The sequence below is a fragment of the Camelus bactrianus genome, chromosome 12 (assembly GCF_048773025.1).
Source record: "Camelus bactrianus isolate YW-2024 breed Bactrian camel chromosome 12, ASM4877302v1, whole genome shotgun sequence".
NCBI classification, from domain to species: domain Eukaryota; kingdom Metazoa; phylum Chordata; class Mammalia; order Artiodactyla; family Camelidae; genus Camelus; species Camelus bactrianus.
In genome coordinates this window covers 18,070,309-18,085,229 of record NC_133550.1, presented here as the reverse complement: position 1 = coordinate 18,085,229, position 14,921 = coordinate 18,070,309, and the positions used below count along the sequence as shown (strand labels likewise).

At 56.4% G+C, this 14,921-nt stretch overlaps 1 protein-coding gene and 1 long non-coding RNA gene across 10 annotated transcripts in view; one reads left to right on the top strand and one right to left on the bottom strand.

Annotated features, from left to right (window-relative positions):
* HDAC7 (histone deacetylase 7) overlaps positions 1-14,921 on the bottom strand; it is a 34,865-nt gene that overhangs the window by 17,087 nt on the left and 2,857 nt on the right. For 6 of the 9 annotated variants that reach the window (XM_074374971.1, XM_074374973.1, XM_074374978.1 and 3 more), the window contains exon 2: positions 2,156-2,206. The exons of the other annotated variants lie outside the window; for them this stretch is intronic. In XM_074374971.1, the coding sequence (XP_074231072.1) occupies positions 2,156-2,206 (51 nt within the window). The remainder of the gene's footprint in view (positions 1-2,155; positions 2,207-14,921) is intronic. 9 annotated transcript variants of the gene reach the window in all.
* On the top strand, positions 11,168-12,827 carry LOC141579394 (uncharacterized). The gene is made up of 4 exons (XR_012510620.1): positions 11,168-11,216; positions 11,822-11,865; positions 12,204-12,256; positions 12,549-12,827. It is a non-coding gene; the product is annotated as an uncharacterized LOC141579394 (long non-coding RNA).

Below are 14,921 nucleotides of genomic sequence, written 5' to 3'. Positions count from 1 at the left end.
CCTTTCACCTCATCACTCCTGTAGGCCCTGGGAGGTAGTTATAACAGTTCCCAAACGAGGAAACTGAGGCTCCAATGAAGGGACCGGGCTAAGGCCATCCAGCTTGGGTGGAGGGAGCTCAGGTTCCGATCCTGCTGAGGCCAGCGCTCCGGCTCCATTTTCCCATTGACTTTCAGGAAGTCGCCTCCCCGTCCTGGGGAGTTTCTCACTGGGCAAAGGAAGAGGGGCTTGCAGTGGGTTGTCACTAAAGCAGTATCTGCTCTAACGTTCTGACCATGAGATGGAGGCAAGAGAGGAGTAGAGCAGGGAGGTACCCACACAACTCTCTGGATGTCAAGAGACCAGAGGAGGTGCTGGGCACCCAGATGCGCCAACAGCAGGCAATGCGCTGCTTTGATGCCCCCACCCCTTGTTCATGTGTCCACCTAGGGACCCCAAATTCTCGTTCTGGTTGAGTCTGGGCCTCTGATGTCACTGCCCTCCAGCCCCAGGACGGGTCTCATCACTACCACATCAGGTATCCTGGCTTCCTGGGTGACACATCCCCCCAGCCACCGATGATGTGAGAGGGCCCCCAGGGCCCCCAGGGCAAGCTACCTGGACTTGCAGCTTCAGCCACACAAACTGCGGGCGGCCCCATCCCTCTCTCCCAGCACTGCCATGGCCTCCAAACAGAAGGCTGCTGGGAACGTGGGGGGGGGCTCTGCCTGCCACCCTGGGAAGCCCTCTCGGGGTGATTTAACATTTGGGGGTCTGCACAATCTGATGCTAACCTAGTTTCTCTCAGCTTTGTCTTCTGCATCTGAACCCGGACCTTCCACCTCACCCATCACCATCAGCTCCTGTCCCATCATAGCCCACATACTTTCTCTTCACAACATTCCCCTCCTGGTGCCATCCTCACCCCTCGATTCTACTTTTTCAGATCCAGCCCTTACTTCCAGGCCCAGCTGGAGTCTTGCCTCTTGCCAGACCCAGCGCAGCGCCCTGCATCCCCCCCTCCTCTGGGTCTCCATCATGCTGGTGAGTCTGGGCCCTGTCAGCACCGCTGAGGTAGGTACCACGACTGAGTTAAGCTCCAAGGGCAGGGCCTTGGCTTTACCTATTGCTCGCTATCCAGCACATGAGAGGCAATAAACACTGAACCGATGCATAAATCTCTATATCCTCTGTGCCCCGGAACACAGATGGGGTTCATTAATGTTTCTTTTCCTTTTTCCAATTTCTGTCTTTAAGTTTTAGAAAATTATACACCCAGGAGGACTCAGTGACAGTAGGTGGTGAACTTGATGTTTCTTGAATGGATGAAGAAACTCCTTCATCGGTTACCTCCTCCTTCAGCACTGGTCACATATTGCCTTCTGTTATTATTTCCCTTTTTACTTGTGTACCCTGTATCCCCACCTGTCTGTAAGCTTTTGACAGCTAGGACTGAAGCAGAGAGGATACAGGCCTTCCTTTCTCCCTGCCATAGCTAACTGTTACGCATCAGGTGTACTTTGCACCCCATAGGCCCTCAGTGCATCTGATTGAAGTTAAGGAGAGGGCAGCCCTCATCCAGTCCAGCCCCAGCCCTGACCCCACAAGCACATCCTAAACTGAGGAAGTCCACTCCCTCCTCGCCCAGCACAGCCCAACAGCAGAGGAGATAAGGAAGGATGAGAGAACCACAGAGGGGTCTGCCCCCTCCCACCTGAGCAGCACGAGGGATCTCGCCATCCTGCAAGGGCTGCCGTGCCCACCCCACAGGGCCGGTGTGAGGACCGCAGGACTTATACATAAGAACATGTCACCTTGCCCAGAGCCTGATGTAGGGCCGGGGTCTGAGTGTAAATATCAGCTTCCTACTTGCCTTCCTGTTTCCCTGTGCTGAGCAAGGACAAGAAGAGCATCCTGCCTGTCCTTTTCCTGCTGTGCTTCCCAGCTCTGGGGCCAGCCTGGATCTAGAGTTGCCTCTCTCACCACTCGCTCCCCTCCTCACCCCTTCCCCATAAAACCTCAACTTCACCCCCTTCCCCCGAACCTCAGCCTCTCAACTCTCTGGATGATCAGCCAGCTATCCTGCTGAACCACCCTCTTCAGCTCCTCGTCCTCCTTCTGTCCCATCTAGCCTCATCTTCCACTCCCCCCCTCTTTCCCTCAGACCTGCTCTTACCTGTGCCAGGGGGGCTGAGACAGTGGGCACCCGGGCTCACCTGGGTCCCATCTGTAGAGAGAAGAGAGATGGAGTGAAGGGGCTGCCAGGAGGAGGGAAGGAGAGAGGACCACCCGAGGAGGCCCCACTCCAGCCCGAGCGCTCCAAATCTGGCACCTCTGCTGCAGGCTAACCAAAAAGACAAGACCCCACCCCATTCCTTTCCTCAGACTACGATGCTGGTTGAGAGCAATCCCCAGCTCCGTCTTTCTCATCAGATCTATCAAGCGGCTCAGATATCTCGCTCTGTTGGAGCTCAGTGCACAGCAAGAAACTAAGGAGGCCCAGGTTTACCCAACAGTGCCCTCAGCCCTCCCTGATGTGTTCAGATACAATCTTCCCTGGGTGGCCAAGCCAGGCTCCCACAGCCCGAAGGGAAAGAAGAGGGCTGGAGGTGAGGTGGGAGAGCATGGCTGGCGAGACTGTGCTAAGGATGCCAGGAGGGAGATGGTGGGGGAGCAGGCCTGGAAGGGGAGTGGGCACCTGCTCAGAGGCTTCCACAGTTGGGGGAGGGACTGGGTCATGGCTTGGAGATCAAGTCAGATCTGGTGGGAGCTTCGAAGTGGCAGGTCTAGAACACATAGGTCAAGGACCCCACTGTAGGAACCCCTTTTCTCCTACTGCCCCATTCAGGTCCTGCAGCTTCTGTGCCCCCAAAGAGAACCATGCAGCCTTTTTTATGGATAACCCGAAAAAGAAGTCTTTCCTTCTGGAAATGGCCATGGTTCCCAGGATCCTAGGCTCAGCCAGGGCCCCCTTCATCACTTCAGAAACCATGGAACCCCACAGTAGGGCCTGCGCCGGTCAGCAGGAGAGAGGCCCAGAGGCTGGCAGGTGGAAAGACAGAGGTGAGTCCTGAAGCTACCTTCCTTCCTGCTATCGCAGCTCAGGGCCAAGGGAACAGGAGCCAGGAGACTGGGGGGCCTCCTGGAGGGACATGTGGTGGACACACAGAGGCCCTCTTCAGGCCAGACGTGGGGCAGAAGGGGTCTTTTCTGACGGACAACTGGCAGGTACTGCTCTGTTGGGTCTATGCCTAAGGGACAGCCCCAGTTCCTCTTCCAGAAGCTGGAAAGGGAGAACTGCCTGCAGGCAGGCGCTTCCGTGGGAGGGGGCAACTCTCGGCACAGAGAGACTCCCACCAACTGCCCTCACACCCTAGTGCCCGCGCTTTGGATGACAACATTTGGTAGGGAAATGCTGATCTACCTATTAAAATGCTGCCCATCTGCTGAAGTCCAGCCCAGGCCCATCTCCTCATGAAGCACACCCTGACCTCCCACAGCACCCATTCTGTGTCCACCCCCTCGACAGTCCATCACGGTCTCTGTGGGGTCACTGGTCAGCCAGGAGCATCTGCACCTAACACCTTGCTGGGCACACAGCAAGCTCTGTGAGGAACTGGGGAATCGAACACAGTGATGCTCTCCTGGGCCCTGAGAACACGGCATGAATATTTCTCAAGGTTCGTAAGCCCCAAGAACAGTAGTGTGGGAGGCAGCCTCCCCTCCCCAGGATGTGGTAGCCCCCAACCCGGGCTCTCTTAGGCCCTCCTCTTTCTTCTGCAGCATCTATTCCTCCAGAAGAGGTTTCTGAACTCAGCTTCTAGGTGCGCTCCCAGAGACCATGTCCAGCCTAGAGTCCCAAGCTTCTAGTCCCGGCCTGCTGGGACTGCTCCCTACCTCCCTTGGACCCCGCCTGCGGGCTGGTCAGCAGCATTCAGGCATGGGAGCAGAACTAGGTTCTCTGCACCCTGCTCCCCTGGTAACCACCAGTTCTGGACACCATGCACCCTCCAGGGGGGCTAAAACCTAATGGCCCTGAACTCTGTAGTGCTTATTACAGGGCCCCAAAGGGATGTTCTGTGATGATGATCTATGATATAAACTCTGTTCAGAAAAGCTGTGTGTGTGTGTGTGTGTGTGTATTGCTGACAGGGGCAGCTTCCAAAAGCCATGCCTGGGAAAATGTTCTGCTTCTCCTCCACCCACCTGGGCTCGTGCTGAGAGCCTTTGGGTTCATAAGAACCTAGAGCAACAGAGATAAGACCTGGGGAACAGCTCTCCTGTGTCCCAGAGAGAGGAAGCTACCTAAAGGCACCCAGTCAGTGGCTGAACTGAAGCCAGAAATTGACCATCCGGCATCCCAGACATTGGCATGAATTTGGTGACCTTTCTTCCCATAAGCCCCTCTCCGAGTGCTGTTACCACTCATTTGGGGTCAGACTGAAATAAAATCAGGAGTGAATGGATCCTGGGGACAGAGAACACGGCATAGGGCTGGACCATTTTCCACACAGCTTGCGGCCGGGGTAGAGAGCTCTCCTTTCTGGAATCCTGGCTACCCCCTATTTCTATCTTCTTTGGAAGCAACTGCAGTCAGGCTGAAGAGGCAGTTTACCTGGTGCTGATGTCCCATGGCCTACCAGGTTACCTTCCCCAGCCAGACACCTGATCTTGCCCAGAAAGCCTGCCCCCAGCGGATTCACCCCAGCCCGCAGCAACCTCCAGGGCAGACACAATCGCCACTTTTCTGTCCCCTAAGGACCTGTACAAGCTGCCTGCCTCCATCACCCACTCCGCCCTTGTTGCCCCAGGCCCTCACCTGCCCAGCAGATGTGACTGGAAACCCGAGCCTGGCCTGACCACCTGCTCTCCGGGCGCTGTGGGCCCTGCGTCAGAGGGTAGGGATTTCCTAGGAGCACCGCCACCAAGCCCCCTCCCAACGCCTCCAACATCTTTGTGGAGGCTGTGTCCCCCTCCCTGGTCTCCTGAGTAGCTGGTAAAAGAGAAGCAGGCAGACGAAAGCAGGCCGGGGTGCGGCCAAGCCCCGGGTCCAGGGCTGACTCCCTCCACGCCCCCGTCCACTCGGGTCTGCTTCCCTTGATGCATGTGGGACAAAGCTGGATTCTGAGTAGGGGCAGGCAGAGAAGACGAAAGCTGGGGGTGAAAGGGCTTCAGGAAGGTCCAAGAACAAACAAGCACAAGAGAGAACAGTGTGGTTGCGTGGCCTCTCTGACACAGAGTGAGGACTGAGCAGTGGAAAGTGCTTCTCAAAGACGTTCGGGTCACAGCACCCGAATTCACTCACTAGGAGCTGATGGGGCTTTAGAGAGACTGTGTGGGCCAACACTGTCACTTCGCAGGGAGGGAAACAGAGAGGGCAAGGGGCTAGGTCACGGTCACCCAGCAGGTCGCTACGGCCAGGCCAGGCCAGGCCAGACCAGTGCAGGGGAACCCCAAGGGCTCAGTCCCGAAAGCAGATACTCCATGCCTCCGTGTGAGGTTACTGGTCCAGGGCTTGAAGAGATGGAAACCTGGTTATCACTTTAGGGAGTTTAAGGTACAGCCTACAGTGTTTTTTTAAAGCTGAAAAGTCTATTACTTGCAGACACTAAAAAAATTCAAAGAGCCCCCAAAAGTATAAAACCAGAAGTTTCTCACTCTTCCAACTCCCTAGAACTTCCCTAGACTCAGTCCCTTTCAACAGTTTCTCGTGTCCCTCTTCCAGAAATTCTCTTGCTATTTGTTAATTCTATTGCTCATTATGTTGGCACCAAGCTGTTTATTACTCAGATTTATCCGGAACCCAGTGGGCTGCAAGCTGGCTGGAAATCCCCGCCATGAGACATGATAGGAGTGAGGGTCCATGGCATAGAGGACATTGGCTTTGAGGTCAGATGGACCTGGATTCAAACTGTGACTCCCTCAGTGAGTGGCAGGGAGAGCCAGGGACACGCTGCAGCCTGATCAAGAATTGGCTGTGCCACCTGTAATAAGAGGATAAGAAGATCGACTTGGAAGAGGTCATCTGAGATTAGCAGCACTGTGTGTGAGGCACCTATCACCCATTATAGAGATCAGTCAACTGAGGCCCAGCAATATTAAATAACTTGTCTGAAGTCACATAACATGGAAGTGGCTGAGCTGGGACTTGAGCCAGGCAATTGGGCTCCAGAATCCATGCTTTCAAACAGTACTCCTCACTGCACCTCCCTAGCAATTCCACTCCCCACAGGCCAGTGGGTGGAGAGCAAAAGCAGGACCTGGCTGGGCAGAGGGGAAGACTGAAAAAATCACATAGTCCCCCAGAGGCCTGTGCTAGTGGTAAACTCCAACCCTCATGCGAGTTAGAAGGCAGAAGTTGCCTCTTCCGTCTCTGGGCCCCCAGGGCAGACAATCCCCCAAATCACTTGTAGATAGGGACTGTTGGCTTTGCAGTTTCCAAGCAACGATTTTGAAGTATATGTGGGAACAGGGGCTGGAGACTAACAGGATGAGGTCTTAGAGGAGCATCGGCTTCATCATCCAGGCTCTCAGGGGCCCTGCTATATCCTTTCTTCAGAAGCTCCCGAGTCCCTCTGAGGCTCGCTCATTAGTGTCCCAAAGCAAGCGCCACTGGATGGGCAGAGGGGCCAGCTGCCCGCAGGGGCAGGGGCTCAGCTCCCAGGTGAGTGGCCCGGGATGCGGGCCGGCCCTGACAAAGGCCTCCGGTCAGTCCAAGGCAGGGGGCTGATGCTCTGCCCGCTCAGCAGCTGTGCACCGAGCGCAGCTGTGCACCGAGCAGGAGGCTGGATGTGAGGGCTGCAAGGCCGGCCCTCCCGCCTCCCGCCTCCCGCCTCCCGCCTCCCGCCTCCGCAGCAAGCATGCCCCTTTCCCCGCGCCTGGGGCCCTGGGGCAGCTATTTTTAGCTCTTGACACCTGGGTATTTTGCAGCCGCAGGATGTCCGGTTTGGAGTCTCTTTCTGGGAATCCCACACGCGGCTGTTGTAAACAGCCCCACGCAGCGGTGGCCCAAGCTGGGAGCCGGCACCCCCCTTTCGACTGTTTGAGATGAATCAAACAGGAAGCAGACGTAACCATGGCAGTGGCAACTTGAGGTCCCTGGGGGTGGGAAAGCATCGTCCCTGGCTCCTTGCCCCTGGCCCCAGGTCCATCTACTCCATGGCGTCTCCTCCCAGCCTCTCCTCCCAGATGGAGACCCACTGGACCCTGAAGCAGGGGCAGCTGGGCCATTCTGAGTTGTGAGCGGCTGTCGGTTCCTGGGACTGGTGCTTTCTGGAGAGCCTCACTGCAAAGGAAAACAAGTCTGGCCAGCTCCCAGGGCCTCTCAGACCACCCCTCAGCCTTCCCTGGCTGCCCTGTGTGAAGGCAGGAAGGCGAGGGCACATACATTTGTTCAGGGTGGCTGGCTGGCCCACTTAAAGCATCCCTGAGGAGGCAGACCCAGCCCCGGGTCCAGGCTGCTCTAGGGTTTCTCAGGTCCTGAGAGGTATCACAAACCTAAGTTCTCCCTTACCCTCACTCCCCTGCTCCAGGAGCACCAATCCCTGAGATAGGAAGTTCACCATGATGTCCAACCACCGTCTTTCCTACCATAGGCAAAACAGCCTGAGCAGTCAAGATGGGGGCCCCATCGGTAATGTGGTGAGAAGAGCTGCGTTTCTATCAGTTTCTGCCTTTGTCTCTCCCCCTCCCCCACCCCCTGGTGCCCCACTTAGACCAGCTGCTCCCTCTTAGCCGCCAGCCCCAGCCCGTCTTTCTCAAGGGCCAGCACTTGCCCCAACAGGAAGCACGGTCACCGCCCTGGGGCTGTCTCTCAGAGCCACTCCTTTCTCCCCTCTGAGCTCTCACGTTCATTCCCTCGCCCTCCTTGTCGCTCCCTCAGCTTCTGGGCCTGCCTTGGCCAGACTCTGCCTCCCTGTGCGCTCCACTCCCCTGCCCACTGGTCCTGCCTCTCCCAGACGTGCCGCCCACTCAGCCCCCTCCAGAGACTGCCAGGGAAAAGCTTAAGTCATAATATCAGTGACGGTAATGTTCCTATGATAATCATTAATCAGTAATATTAGTAATGACCAACCACCATGTACTGAATGCTTACTGGGTACTGCGCTATCTCATTTGGTCCCCACAACAACCCTATATGGTCCATACTGTTACTATCCTCACTTTACAAAGGGGGAAACTGAGGCTCAGAGAGGTAAATACACTTGCAGAGGTCACACAGATGGTAAGTGGGGCTTCTGGGACTCCGGAACCTAAGCTCATAATCACTACGCTGATGTGTTCTAGTCCCACCCACCTCTCCTCAGGGGGTGAGGCGAGGTCCCCGAGGGGCCACAGGACACAGTGTGGTCCCAGCATCTGAAGGCCTGGGCGTGACTCCCAGGACCGGCATGTTCCCAGTGTGCCGGTACTCCATCCAGAAAACATCAACAACAAAAATAAAAACAGGATAATCTCTGCCTGTGTCCCTCACTTGCTTCTTGTGTCCAGAAGGCACTCCCCGACCCCATCTTCACTTCCTTCTTCATCTTACATTTTCCCTGCTTTTTAAATGTACATGCTACCATTTTATCATTTCCTGTAAGCGGCTCCCAGCAGCGTATAACTAAACAAGCAACCCCCCGCCCAGGGCTGCGCCATGTGAAAGCACTCTGGAAGCTGTCAGGCCTTGTCTAAAATGCAGGTTGCATAACCAAAGCAAGACATCCACCGTGTGGCTACTTGGGAGTGAATCCCCCGGGGAAGGGGGGGGGGCTCTCGGGCAAGCGTGCGCACTCTCTCTCTCTCTCTCTCTCTCTCCTGCCCAGGTCTCACACACTCGGGCAGGCTGTGGGCAGGAATGGAGGCACCACAGGTGCAGGATGGAGCACCCGCCTTCCAGCAGGCTCCCAGAGACGAAGAACACAACCATGGGCCATGGGCACCCTTGGACCTGGGGCAGGGGAAGGCAGAGGCCACAGCGGAGACCCCAGCCTGGGGCATCACGGGTATGAGTCCGTGAATAGCAACAAGCTATGAATGCTGGCACTCACGGGGAATGCCGCATTAATATTCATGACAGTGAACAGCGCATCCCCATCCCAGTTGTACCCTGGTATCCCTCTCACTTTGCCTGTTATTTTTGCAAGATGGCAGAGCCCTGTCGGGTAGATACTCCAGGTGACATGAGCCCCTTTTGCGGCCAGGGCTGCCCTTGAGACTTGCTAGGCTGGGGTTTTTCCAGACCACGGATCCAGCCAGGGTGCATACACAGCTTTCAGGGAACTCAAAAGCCAGATGCATGGTCCTGGGTACTGATTTGGACAAACCAGCTGTGAAGGACAGTTTCTAGCCAACTGAGAATTCGATGAGATGAAAATTTACTGTAGTGGAGGGTGGGAGATCAATGAAAAAATGCCATGCACGGTGTGGTCTCATTTTGGTAGAATAGTATGACATACGAAGGCATTATCAGGAAATGGGGAGGTACACACTGAGGTACTGAGGCAGTGAGCTCCGCTTGCTGGGACTGGGATACCTCTTATTCTTTCATATTTTGCTCGTCTTCTTATCAACGATGCACGCAAACTGCCTCTGCAATAATAGAACAGAATCTATATGTATGTGCACATATACAATATAAAGATGGCCCAGCCAATGGGCAGCAGCCAGGATGTGACCTCTGGTTCCCGTGAGAACTAGGACCCAGGGCCTTCACTGATTCCCTGTATTATATTCTTGGACCCCATATCCTCTGGGGTTCTGCGTTATCTACATCCCTGCATCCTTGGCCTCTTCCGAATCACGCAGAGGGCCCAGCTCGGGGCTGGGCACAAAGTCAGGACTGACTTAATGAATGCCTGTAGGCTGAATAATGATCATTTCCTGAAAGAAATGCCTCCTGCCTCTTCCAGGGCCGCTGTGCTGGGAATACTCACTGCTGACATCATTGACCTTCTCACCTCTCCTCTGCCTCATGCTCCTCTTAAAAGCTGCCAGGGAGGGGCTAAAATAAAGGTCACCCCAGCAGATGCTGGCAAGGTACTTCACAACAGGGCCATCAGGGGCGGTCCCATCCCAGACACCCCCCCCCCCCCCCCCGTGCCAGCTGGCTGTGAGGCCCTCAGGTCCCCGCATCTTGCCTCACTGGGAGAGGGCGGGGGTGGGAGAGTGAAAGAGAGAAGGGGTCCACCCTGTGACTTCTGGCTACAGACTCCTGCTGTTCCAGGCCCTTATGGGTGGAGGAATCTGGAACAGTGAATTTGGCCTGGTTTTCCCTGTGAACTGGGGCTGAGCCCAGTTTCTGTTCTTCATGTCTTTGACATTCCCTATCCCTGACCTTCAAAAATATGAACAATAACATTAACAATAGTGATAATATTCTGTGTGCACCAGCTTCATACGAGGCATGGTGCTAACCTTACTTACTTTAATCTCTATAGTGACTCCAGGAGCTCGAAACTATTATTCTTTTCATATTGCAGAGACAGGGAAACTGAGTCACAGAGAGCCCTGTGCCCAAGGTTGTACTTGGTTGTTTGCCAGGGAAATAGGGAGGCTGTCAAGGTCATCCTATTCCTCCCTCTGTGTCCTCACTGAAGGCCCTTCTGCCCAGCTTTGCAGCAGGCACAGCAGAGTCAAAGGTGATCATTCACCTCTGCAGGGCGCACTAGAACCCACCAGGTGTTCACACATGCATGAGAAAACCCCCACTTGAACGACTAGGAAACAGGGTCTCAGGGCCCTTGGCAGACTTGCATGAGGTTCCCCCAGCCATTCGACTGGGATTCAAACCCAGGTCTTCTGGTCTCAGAATGGTGCGTTTCTTCCCCTCTATGGCACAATCCCCTTGGCCCAGCTCTCAGGACGGCTCTGCAGGCCTGGAAGGGAGATGCACCCCCTCCAGAACCACAGCGATGAAGCCTGCGCCCAGCTCCTCACCCGGTGGGGGTGGGGGTGCTGTGCCAGCACCTCATCAGCGGCTCTGCCGTGACTCACTCCTGGGACCCAGGGGAAACACAGCCCTGAGCTGCGGGCAAACACGGCCTGCCGCCTGCCCCGCCTCCAGCTCCCCGCCTCCACATTTGCTAACCGAAACCGGGCTGCTGCTATTTTTAACCCTCCAGCTCCCCCTTGCCTGGGGCTCCCCCCTTCACCCCACCCCCACCCCCTGCCCCAACCGGGTGCCACCCGCCTGTCATTCTGAGAGCCGTTCCACAACCTGAGCACCCAGGAGGGCGCAGCGGATGCCCGTGCAGGTTTGTGGGGCAAGCAAAACAAGACGGTTACAGCCCCGGTTGCCGAATTCCCCCACCCCGACTCTTTCCGAACCTGTGGCTCCCAGCCTGCCCTGCTGCTCCCTGTCATCCTAGGGGCGGGGGAGGGAAGAATGGGACTTCAAGTGCTGGGGGTGACTGCAGGAGACAGGCTGGTCTCCTTGGGATGGGAGGGAGCTGAGCCGGACTCCAGAAGGGGAATGGGATCCCCGCCCTTCCCTCCAGGGCACCAGGCTCCCGGAAGGCCCAGGGTCTCTGACCACCAGGGTTTCCAATCCCTGCCGGAGGTGGCGACATGGGAAAAAAAGGAAGTGGCTGGTGACAGGGTGGGGATGGTGAGTGTAGCCCAGTGCCCTCCTCATGAGTAGTCCCCTCCCCATCCTGGGCAGAAGGCCCAGGAGACACAGGAGTCCAGGGATACACAGGAGTCCAGGGGGCGAGTGCACAGAGCAGCCTAAAGAAGGCCAGGGGCGGGGGGTGGAATGACAGCCAGGCAAGGGGTGGAGGAGTGAGGGGCTCGGCCTCTTCTCTTACATGAGGGATCCTGATACTTAGCTCTCTGACGAAAGGGCCCTACCTTCCTGCAGCCCACAGCTCTGGGTCCCGAGGGAAGACCTACCAGAAGTTGGAGGTGAGAGGGTCTGAAGGCTGCTTGCTGATGTTAAAGTTAACCTCCGGAGAAGGGGGTGAAGGGGTGACACTGCAGGGGGATGGGGGGGCACCACCTTCTAGCTATTGTTTGCTGCCCCAGCCCCACCCCCCAGGCTCCCCTTCACGGGCCCAGAGGCTCACCCAGCTTGAGGAGCAGATTCCAAGGGCCCAGGAGAGGCTCTGGAGCGCCCAGCCAAAGGTCTCCTGCTCTCCCTCTCCCTTGCCTGGCTCCCTGCTCAGCCACCCTCTGCCCTCACTTTGCCCTGTCCTCTCTGGTCCCTGCCCCAGACCTTCTTTCTGGTGTGTCCTCTCTTCCAGGGCCCAGGTCCTCTCTAAGCCTTGATCCCCTCTCTCAGTGAGTCCTGAGCCAGGTAAAGAAATCCCAGTGGCCACAGAGGCAGCCAGGCTAGACCAAGAGGGGAGGGACTTGGCATGAGAGTTCCAGGGTGGGGAGATGGCGAGGAAGGGAATGAGGTGGGAGGAAGGTGAGGCGGGAGGGTCAGGAATGGGGTGGCACTTGAGAGAGGTTGCCGCCTTCCCAACACTCACGTCCAGGGCGCTGGACTCAGCCCCATGAAGGCAAAGAGGCTGCTCCTCCAAGCAGTGAAGCAGCCTGGAGTTCAGCCTTGCGCAGCTCCCCCACCTCCTCTCCCCTTCTGCCAGCTTCTGGGGACTACCTGAGGAGCCGAGACCCTGCTGCCTTCCATGCGGGCAAAAGGCTGGCAGCCGGGCTCCAATCCTGGGCCAGCACTCAGCCCAGGTCCCCCACCTGGATCCAGGCAGATGCCAAGCATGGCTCAGAAGCTCTGAGGGCTTACTTCTCGTCTGGCGAGGCGGGAGCAGGCATCGATGTCACTTCTCGGGCAGGCCTCCCCTGGCTGCCTGATCTAAGGAAGTCCCACCTTGTTATTCTCTATTGCTGCACCCGGTTCATTTCCTTCTTAGGGCACATCACAATGTGTAACTAGATATATATACTCATTTCTTTACTTGCTTACTTGTTACTGTCTGTCTCCTTCACTAGAGTGGAAGTTCCCTGTAGCCAGACGCTCTGCCTATGTGTTCACGGGCCTGGCCCAGAGCAAGGCTCAGTAAGCATCCAGTCAGTGGATAAATAGCTGAGTGCCTGGTTCAGTAAAGGGGGCCTTCTGCTTCCCAACATCACCTTTAGGGTTGACCAACAAGAGTTCCAGGATGTCCCCAGGGAGGAAGAAGCAGGATGTAAAGGAAGAGCCAGGTCAGGAACCCCAGGGAAAAGGTCAAGGCCCAGTAAGCGTCCACACCAGCCCCACCTGGTCCACAACATCACACTGAGCGTGGACACGTACACACAAGCACACACAGGGGAATGCATGGGTAAGTCTCGGACTGGTCTTGAAAGGCTTGAATTTTGTCCTGGTTCTTTCCCTTAATATCCCTGTGTTCTTGGACAAACCATGTAACTTCTATGGGTCTCAGTGTCCTCAGAAGAAAAACTAAAGAGGTTGGCCCAGATTACTGGTCCTCAGACATGGCTTTGCACCAAATTACCTGAAGCACGTGTCAAAATACAGACTCCCAGGCCCCACCCTTGCAGATTCTGAGTCTGTCTGGAATGGGGCCGAGGATCTTTATTTTTAACACATTTTCAGGTGACTCTACAGCAAATGGTACAGGAACTGGCATTTGAGGAGGGATGAGGGTGCTTTCTAGCAAATACCTGGACTTCTGTTGAAAAAGCCACTTCTGCACAGGCATACATCTCCCCAGAACGTGTCCATATACCCCACACAGAGCCATTAACTGCAAAGGTGCACAACTCGACAGGCGACACAGGTCTGGACCACACATGTGCATACACCACAGACACCCAACAAAGAGCCATCACATGGGTTACAAACTGCGGGACTACCACCTCTACGTACACAGCCCAGGGGCACACACACAGGCCCCCCACCACACACCCAGTGAGCACACACACCCATCACATGTTGACCCACACTAAACAGACACTATCTTGAATTTATTTTGCCTCTGGGAACTGGTCCAGGACCAAAGGAGCTATGCTCTGCTGATGAAAACATCCCTCCTGCCTCGGCCACCGCCCCCCTTGCCCCAGGCAACATGCTGTCCACCTCCTTCTTGTAGAGGGAGGGCTGCTGGAGGAGGACAGTGGAGAGATGAGATGAGGGGAGGAACAGAGCCCTCCCCAAAGCCCAGCAGGCCCTCTCTTCCCCTCCCCGAACCCAGGAGATGCAAAAGGGCCTCCACCCAGTGCCACCGCCTCCCCAGTGCTTGCTCAGCTGGCTGGCCTAGACTCCCAAGCACTGGTTCCAGGGAGCCAAAATGGTAAGGGAGGTGGCCAGATTTAGGGACTCCTCCTAATACTCAGGCCTCTAAGGAAAGGGCTGTCTGGGGGCACTTTCCTGCAGCGCGAAGGCCTGGGTTCCCCGGGGAAGGTTGCCACAGAAACAGGGGGAAATATCACAGGGAAACACAATACCCGGCAGGGTCACCTGCTGACCAGGCTTCCTGCTGCATTGCCCACCACCACCCCCACCTCCCCATCTCACTGCCCTCTCGGCCTCCTTCTCTGGCCTTAGCCTGGGCCTCCTCACCCATGCTCTCCTTCCTGCCTCCCCTGGGTTAGGGGAAGCAGCCTTATGCAGAAACCCTGCCCCTTTTGGTTCCAAACAACAACATCAGGGATGGCCCAGAGCTGAGCCCCCCACTCCTAATCCTACCAGCGCCCCCACCACAGGAAATCAAAGCTTCCTGCCCCAGAGGAAGTGCCCCATCTAGTGAACAAATCCAACACACAAAAGCAGTCCTGGAGCTGTGGGGAGGACACAGGCCCTCCCTGCCGGCTCCCACGCCTCAACTCTGGCCCTGCTTCCAGCAATACCCCACATCCCACCACAGGTCCCAGCCTCGAATCTGACTGAGGACAGGTCAGGGCCAAGGTGGGATGGGGGTGTGGGCAGGATCTGAGTCAGGCGAGGGGAGGAGGAGGCCAGGAGAATGGGCAGTGGTCTGGTCCAGGCCCCGCTCAGAATG